General features: G+C 41.2%; 1 protein-coding gene across 1 annotated transcript; it reads left to right on the top strand.

Annotated features, from left to right (window-relative positions):
• The first annotated feature begins 297 nt into the window (after positions 1–297).
• LOC102569011 (vesicular inhibitory amino acid transporter) lies at positions 298–6,551 on the top strand. Its single transcript, XM_059724110.1, has 2 exons — positions 298–474; positions 4,584–6,551. Exons 1-2 carry the CDS (start codon positions 298–300, stop codon positions 5,733–5,735), a joined length of 1,329 nt encoding a protein of 442 aa, XP_059580093.1. The 3' UTR covers positions 5,736–6,551.
• Positions 6,552–9,126: the final 2,575 nt, after the last annotated feature.

Raw genomic sequence — 9,126 nt, 5'->3', positions numbered from 1 at the left:
GCAGCTAACAAGTCTTTCCACATTCTTGCTTGTGGAGTCTTGGGCCGGCCTTTTCCGGCTTTTCCCAACAATTCAGGGTGGTCAGGGGGTTTGTCTTTCGCTGAGGCCACCACCATGGCCTTGGTGGTTTTCATCGGTTTGGCAAGCCCTGGCTTCTGCAAAATGGGTAAAAGCTGCACTAATCACCGGATCGCATTTCTTACCGTGTGATTCACTGCCTCTGGCTCCAAGGCCAACAGGGCTGAGGTGCACTCTGTTGGTGCTCATCGGCAAAACCTCCTCCACAACGGTGCTGTCATGACTTCTGCATCTGGCGTGCGAGTCCAAACTGTTGCACGAATGATTTCAGTTAGTGCTAACCGCTACAAGCAACAGACAGCCTCCTCTAAATTGGCCCATGCCCAAGGGGCAGGGTTAAGCTCTTCCATATTACCAGAACTGGCCGCAGTTGCCTGCAATGCAGCAGAAAACAAAGTAACATTTTCATCACCTCCTGCAAACTGATTCAACTGGAGCTTGGAGCAAGGAGAAATGCAAAGTGCTGCACTTAGGGAGGAAAAATGGCAGCAAACCTACTGCCTAGGAAATGACCTGCTGGGTGGCACGGAAGTGGAAAGGGATCTTGGAGTCCTAGTGGACTCCAAGATGAACATGACTCAGCAGTGTGACGAAGCCATCAGAAAAGCTAATGGCACTTTATCATGCATCAGCAGATGCATGACGAACAGATCCAAGGAGGTGATACTTCCCCTCTATCGGGCGCTGGTCAGACCACAGTTGGAATACTGCGTGCAATTTTGGGTGCCGCACTTCAAGAGGGATGCGGATAACCTGGAGAGGGTCCAGAGAAGGGCCACTCGTATGGTTAAGGGCTTGCAGATCAAGCCCTATGAGGAGAGACTGGGGCACCTGGACCTCTTCAGCCTCCGCAAGAGAAGGTTGAGAGGTGACCTTGTGGCTGCCTATAAGTTCATCACGGGGGCACAGAAGGGAATTGGTGAGATTTTATTCACCAAGGCGCCCCTGGGGGTTACAAAAAATAATGGCCACAAGCTAGCAGAGAGCAGATTTAGACTGGACATTAGGAAGAACTTCTTCACAGTTAGGGTGGCCAAAGTCTGGAACGGGCTCCCAAGGGAGCTGGTGCTCTCCCCTACCCTGGGGGTCTTCAAGAGGAGGTTGGATATGCATCTAGCTGGGGTCATCTAGACCCAGCACTCTTTCCTGCCTATGCAGGGGGTCAGACTCGATGATCTATTGAGGTCCCTTCCAACCCTAACATCTATGAATATATGAATCTAGGACTAGTTGAGCGGCTTCTGCTCAACTTACTGAAATTGCAGAGGCTCCTTCACTATACATTCGAACTAGCCAGTCTATCACTGGCTCTCCTGGCTTGGACTTTGCTGCTCCTGTATATCTCGAATCTCCGCACAGGTAAAGGAATGAAGCTCTGTTTGGGGATTCTCTCCTTGTGGCCCTGAGCAAGTTACCACCATGGGGAAGGCCTGGCTAGGTTCCTCCCTCCGGGCGGGGACATATGGTGGCGGTTCAGCACTAGGCTCATCATCAATCTCCTCCCCTCCATCTGTTCCCTCCCCTTGATCTTCCCAGTCCTCAGTTCCCAGTTTCCCTCCATACAGACACTGTCACACTTTCTCGAAGGTGGCTCCACAGCCTGTGCTAACTGTGCCCTCTTCTGGAGGGAAGCGGCCACACGCATGATCATAATTTTTCTTTTCCTCCATTCTAATGTCTCCAAGTGACTCTGGGCAGCTCATGCAGCCTCACATGCCACACTGCTGGAATCCCTCATGTCCTCCAACTCCTTACTCAGCCGAGTGACCTTTTCCTGGAGCTGGGCATTCTCTTCAGCCCCTAACTGCAGGCACGTGGCCAGCAGCCATAACAGGCACCCCTTCTTGGGCTTACCCCAGGCAGCAGCAGCAAACCTAGCCCAGTGATCAGGTACGGTTCCTGGGTGACTCCAGGCAGGCCTCAATCTATCCTAATCCCACCCAGGATTGTCCGTCCCTTTCACGTCCTTAAGCAAAGACACCAAGGGGCCCACCTAACTCCCTCCATTCCGACCTTTCTGTCTGGACCAGGGTCTCTCAATCCTGTTCATGATGCCAATTTATGTCCCAGCCACCAGCAGAGGGTTCGGGATTGAATGAGTGGTTGGGGTAAAAAAGTAAGAAAGATTTATTGACTTAACAAACACACAACTACACATAATGTAATAAGACTACAATAATAATTCACGTCAGCAACTTATTGGCAGTCCCCTCTGATGCCTGATATATGACAAATTCCTCTTCTGCAAAACTCAGCGAAGTCAGGCATCCCCGATCAGCGCTGTCCAAGGGGTACCAGGAAGGACCCTGGTATTCATTCCTTGGGCTCTTCAAGATTCACTAGCCAAAGAATCCAGGTCTGCAGCTAATTTTAAATCAGTAGCTGCTTTTATACCACTGCATCTTCCTTCTAATGATTTCTGGATGCACTAGCCAATTTATAACTTCTGAGCTATGCTGATAACTTACAGCCATACAGATTCTCCCACTATAACTCTTCTTAGGACTGACCAATAGCAGTACAAGCATTTGCATTCTTCTGATAAGGTTAATTTTAACTGTGCCACAAGGCTTACTACTACTTCTACAAGGCCTTGCTAAATTTACTAGACCTCACTACATACAAGGCCTCACTATTCTTTAACTTTAATTAGGCTCTTAGCGGTGACATACAGCTTACAATATGTGAACAGATGACAAGAAATGCCTGGTCTAATCTTCACAGTGTTCAGCAAGCACTTTCAACACAATTTTCAGCTGTCACACCTAACCCTTGTCAAGCTTTTTTCTAGGCATCACGGGAAAGGAGAATTTAAAAGAAAGATTTGAAGAATCATGTGGTATCATTGCTGATATTTATGGGGAATTTTTCCCAAGTAAGAGATGACACCTGGGCTAGTTGAAGGTGGGAACTGACATCTAGGCCTTTATAAACCATCTCTTTGCTACTTTTTCTGTACAAATAATGTATCGTTTGTACACTGGCTATCTACTTGCTCAAGATGGATGCAATCCTGTAGTTTCTAAAATTCCCACTGAAGTCAACAGTGGTTGACCTGAGTGAAGACTAAAAGTTTCATTATATAACTGTTATTTTGGGTAGTGCCAGATCCTGTAAATAGCTCCTCAAAAATCAGTGGAGCTGCACAATCAATAAGATACACTACACAATGAGAGAAAGGCAGAATCAGACCTAACAAAAATGTAAGTACTGCCATTTATGAGAGCAGATTCTGCCACTTTTACTTTTGAAAATGATAAATTAAGGGCCTCATCCTGTGAATAGTTGTGCCCAGTGAAATGACTCCTATGAAACAAGTGAAGCACATGTTTAAGGATTTGTAGGATCGAGGCCTTCATTTATACATTTGTAATTCGTGTCTCCTTTGCTATATCCCATTAATAGAATTGTAATCCTTCCCAAGCATCTCAGGGTTTGGGCCACTATGTCCAGTTAAAGGCTACTTAAACTGGTATTTTACTCTCACCACCAAGGCTGCCAGGCATATTAATGTAACCATTCATGCAGAGAGAAAGTGAACTGTATGTTGTTTCCCTTATACTGTATTTTAATCACCATCAAAAGTTATACTCATAGAGAGGATGATTAAAGTGCAGCCTTTATTCTCAACATTATAACATAAAAAGGAAATGTCAGGAAGGCTGTTTATCTTAAATTGAATCTTTATTATGACTAACTATTGTTCAAGAGTTTGATAGTTTTGTATTGATGTACATTACAATAGCAGCACATCTTAAGAAGAAGGAAGTGTACGTGAAGTGTGGGGCTTTGTACTGGATAAAATTAATATAATCCAATTCCTGAGAGGAACTATTGAGAGAAAAATAAGTAAGGAGACTGGATGTATATTTTTAAGCAGCTAAATAGAGCCAAACATTCTAATCTCTTAACTATGAGGGTGATCACTTAACAATGGAGACAACGGCCAATTCCCCATGAGGTATACAGACAGCTGCAGAGGTAACACAATCAGACTTTAATGGCATTTTATTTCCAGATGACTATTAGCTATGACCCCATAGCATTTTTAGACCAGAGAGATGTGTCATTGAATCTGCCAACAGTGCTCTTTTTGTTTGGATGAAACTTATCTAGGCAATGATACAGCTGTTTGATTTTATTATTATTGAACCTGCTCCATTAATATGCATGTTGACTGAGTAACTGCCTATGAGCCTTTTAAAATATGCTTCTAATCACATCAGCGTTAAATATTAACTAGAAACTTGTCTCTATCACTTGCATTTCCTCTTCCTTAGCTTATCTATGTGTGTGTCAGTGTTAGCAGTTATTTTGGCTAATAACTTCATTTATCATAAACACATTTTTTTTACAATTGTTATTTACTTAGATTAACTAATGTAACAATGCTTCCACCATGCAGTTAGGAGAAGGTAATGCTCAATGAATATGATTTGAAAGTATTGCTTTCAGTAACCATTTTGCTTTATGGTTTTTGCCCCTTTTTTTCTTTTCCTCTGTAGGGAATTTTTGTCCTAGGATTGCCATATGCTCTTCTCCACAGTGGTTACAGTGGCCTGTTTCTTATTATCCTGACTGCAATGTTCTGCTGTTATACTGGCAAAATTCTAATCACCTGCCTGTATGAAGAAAATGAAGATGGGCAGCTAGTAAGAGTGAGAGACACATATGAAGACATTGCTAATGCCTGCTGCAAAAAGCTGTTTCCCAGACTAGGTGGCATAGTTGTCAGTGTAACCCAGGTGATGGAACTGATCATGACATGCATTTTGTATCTGGTTGTTAGTGGGAACTTGCTGTCACATAGTTTTCCACATGTACCAATGACTGAGAAAACTTGGTCTGTAATTGCATTTGTAACATTGCTGCCTTGTGTATTTATCAAAACTCTCAAAATCATTTCTAAGCTTAGCCAGCTTTGCTCCTTAGTCCATTTCATTATCATTTTTGTCGTGATGACTTACTGTCTGACACAAATACACCGGTGGTCCTGGACAAGATTTAGATTCTCCATTGAGTTTGAGAATTTCCTGGTCTCAGTTGGGGTGATCATTTTCAGTTATACTTCACAAATATTTCTCCCCACCCTTGAAGGGAACATGAAAAACCCAGGGGAATTTAACTGCATGTTAAATTGGACTCACTTTTTTGCTTGTGTCTTCAAAACAGCCTTTGCAGTGACTGCATTTCTTACTTGGGGTGAAGAGACAAAGGAAGTTGTTACTGACAACCTGCCATCATTCTTGCAAACCCTAGTGAATTTGTGCCTCTTAGCCAAGGCTCTCCTCTCTTACCCATTGCCCTTTTTTGCAGCCGCAGAAATAGTGAATGCATGTATATCTAAAGGCAATCATTTTGGTAACTGTGCTCCCCTATTTGGTCTAGTTTTAAGAGGCTCACTTCTTTTCTTAACTCTGCTGATGGCCATGTGCATACCACATTTTGCCCTGTTGATGGGTTTAACAGGGAGTATAACAGGGGCTGCAATGACTTTTCTCCTTCCTTCTCTTTTTCACTTAAAACTTAAATGGGAAAAGTTAGTGCTCCTGGAAAAATGTGCCGACATTTCTGTTTTTATTTTGGGCTTCCTTTGCAGCCTGGCAGGTCTAGTTTGCTCAATAAAGGGGTTGCTTGAAGCATTTGGAGGCAGCTAAAAAAGTTGTCTTAATACCAGGTAAAGCCTTCACCCTACAAATGCTTATACTTAGTAAGTGAGTAACTGTACTCAAAGGGTGTGTCCCCTTGAGTGGATACTTCCATTTTGCAGTGCTACAGACCTGTCTGTGGCACTGCAGACTGCACACACTATGCATGCAGATGTTTGTTGCACTGCTACTTTGCAGCATGGCAGATTTTTTGACATGGAGAGATCCCAATGTCAAAAACACCCATGCCAATAAAAATGAGGTGGCACACATGGCAGCAGTGTATACCACCTGACCTAGCCAGCCAAGCGCACTCCAGCTGCCAGCTAAGCTTCAGGCACCTGGATCACCACTGCTGGTGCTCTTGGGGGCCCCCACAACCATAGCTAAGGCTGCTGGGGCCAGCTCAGATGCTGGACGCAGCCTCCCCTACCTCACGCGGGGCAACTTGCCATGCACCAGAGCATGCATGCAGGGGCAGTCCCCAAGGACAACTAGCAGTGGCACAAATATGTGCCACTGGTAACTGTCCTTGGGAATGTAGAGTCCCACTCGTGGGGATACACTCAAAGGGGCTACTCCTGTGACTACAAATTAAACATATACTCAAGTGTTTGCAGGATCAGGGCCTTGCTGGCATATTTGAAGAGCAACCTGCAAAACCTAAATGGAAACAGAGTTAGCTCCCCAGATATATGAAAAATATTCTCTATTAATCAAGTTTGGGACAGAAATTAATACAATGTAGAAATAAGTACAAATTAACTCTTCACAGCATGGGAAGAGTATTAGAATGTGGCCTAAAATAGCACAATTACATATGAAGACGCCATCTTAACAATCTATTGATGGCATTGATTTTTTTTCTGGAAATGTATGTCCTAAATAAATATGTAACAAACCTTGGACTTTCTAACTATCTGTAACACTAACTCTGTTACCTCTTCTTTAAGGGGAGAAGAAAAACAACTTAATTTGCAACAGCTTTTAAAATCTTTATCGCTACATTCAAAAGGGTGTTTTATGTGCTCTCATATGCATCTCTAGAAAGGGCCTATACCAAGGAGTAAAAGTAGATCAGAAACACTTTTAACAGACCATTTCCACTGCTTGCAATGAAGGGAAGTATGTTCTAAAAGAAACTATAGCTAATCACTGCAGCTTTCCTGAAAGTCTAGTTCCTGAGATTAATTCCTCTGCAATGCAGTTACTCTATTGGTTGCAAGAAATCTCACTGGTAACACGAGAAAGTTAATATACAGTTCACTTTCCCCTCTCAGGCAGGAAATTTCTTTGATCTTTTTATTTTTACCTAACAAAATTAAAAGCTAAAATGAAGTATATATCAAGTTCAATAAACAGACACACAGTTAACATCCTGTACAACTTGCCACTGTCTTTAGTTTTAAGAGATATTGGCTTAATAAAGAGATCAGCATCACAATGTATTTCACATAAGTGATAATTCATTTTGATAGGAAGCAATCGAGTCAGAGTACTTTAATGAATGCATATAATCTTATTATAATAAATCTATGTTATGTTAGGTAATTAAAGTAATTATTTGAAAGAAGAAATTTTAAATGTTCATTATGAAGTTTCTCGCAATCCTCTACTGACTCATATTAAACGGAATTTGCATGTAAACGTAAGGTTGAATCACAGAGTGGAGAGCTCAGTAATGATTGCCTAACCGTAAGATTTTTCTTTGTAAGTTCTTAGCGGTTTGTTTCTGGCCTGTCTGAGCAATAGTGATGTCTCTAGGCTAACCTGTTGAATGATGTCACTGTGTAATTAAATGTAGAACAAGTACTAGTAAGGCCAAAGCATGTCTCTGCTCCTTTCTCTTCTCCCTAATAATGTATAGAATGGCAAAACACTTGTCAAGTACAGATCATTAGCATGTAGATTATGACAACACAGCCACTATTTTGGTGCACGACTTCCAGAACAAATTAGCAAATAAGTGGTTCTAGAGTTCCAGTACTTGTGTCCTCTTAGACACTACGCACGTCTACATGAGACACTTACTGCACATTAGCCTAATAACACTGTACAGTAGTGTGTCACAGCAAAAACTGTGCTAATAGCCTCTGCATAATGTTATTAAACTAATGCACAGTAAGCATCACTAAATAACAATGTGTTGGCACTACTGTGCAGTAACTCTAGCTACTGCGCATTCAGTTAGTACTTCACTAAGGAAGTACAGTACCTAACTAAATGTGCAGTGTTTATGGTGAGTTAATGAATGTGTAGATGCACCCACTGTGAACCAACTTCTGCTCCCATTTTAAAGTCAAAATCAATTTAATATCATTGCTTTTAGCAGCATTATTTTAGATTGACAGTGGTGTAAACCGAAGCATATTTGACCCTATGCATTTTGTTTTTTAAAGGGTAGTCTTTTTACTTTTTGTAGAATGACAAAAAGTGTTGTTCAGTGGAGTAGTTGAAAGGTTATTATTACTCCGATGACATAGACAAAAGGATATTATCACTTGGATGATGTCAATGAAAGGGTATCATTACTTTTCTGTGTGGAGAACATTCAGAAATAAGTAAAAGTGTGAGAATGGTATTTATCATGTTTTATCCTATCTATTTCTCTGAAGATTTTAGAAGGCAGTTTGAAAGACTGTGTAAGAATTCTTTCACTTGCTTCATTCAACCAAATCTCAAAACAAAGTTGCAAAGGGGCTTTTTGGGGTGACTGGGGGGGGTTCCTCTTTTATTCCTCTTTCCTTTACTTGTTTCTGTATTTTATTCTTCAGAAATGTCTAAAAGTTGTCGCTCTGAATTTGCTATTTGAGACATATGTAAAAATAAAAGTCCAGCAATAAAAGATGTCAAACGGTTTAACTGGAACTGGTCAAAATATGTTGTCTATATTTTGTGGAGCTTTGTTGGGGCTTTTTAAATAAAAATAATTTCTCTCAAAAGATATGTAAAAGCTTTCAAAAGATTAATTTTTTGGACAAAAGTTATACACTTGAGTAAAAATTATATAGTTGTGTCTCCTAACAGAAAAATTAAAATGTTTGATATTTAATCTTTGTTTTTTCAGTTGCTAGATTTTCCCCCTTTCTTCCCAATGTTCCAGTGCAGAAAATGGGTGAAAAAAAGAAAAAAGAAAACAAATAATCCAGGAAAACTGTTAAAAACCTCCCAAAAATTCTAAGTTTCAAAAACTACAAATCTGTGTAGGCAGTTATATTGCACTAATTTATATCTAGGTGCTCAATAGTTACCTGAGTACTATAAAAATGGGCAAAAGGCAAGATGTCTTACAAAACACAGATTTGGAATAGTCACTGGTAGCAGGACAAAATATGTAGTCTGTGTTGAAAGAACACCCAGTGAGAGGTAGGGAAACAGTAAGTAGATGATTTTCAAGTCA

This window comes from Alligator mississippiensis, chromosome 1, assembly GCF_030867095.1.
Source record: "Alligator mississippiensis isolate rAllMis1 chromosome 1, rAllMis1, whole genome shotgun sequence".
Classification (NCBI taxonomy): domain Eukaryota; kingdom Metazoa; phylum Chordata; order Crocodylia; family Alligatoridae; genus Alligator; species Alligator mississippiensis.
This window is presented reverse-complemented; position numbering and strand designations above follow the sequence as displayed.

What these genes read in the sequence shown, in the direction of transcription:
- LOC102569011 (XM_059724110.1), top strand. Translation starts at nt 298, where the DNA reads ATGACTTCTGCATCTGGCGTGCGAGTCCAAACTGTTGCACGAATGATT. An exon ending in GCAATGCAGCAGAAAACAAA is followed by an intron (nt 475 to 4,583) that starts GTAACATTTTCA and finishes TTTCCTCTGTAG; the next exon opens with GGAATTTTTGTCCTAGGATT.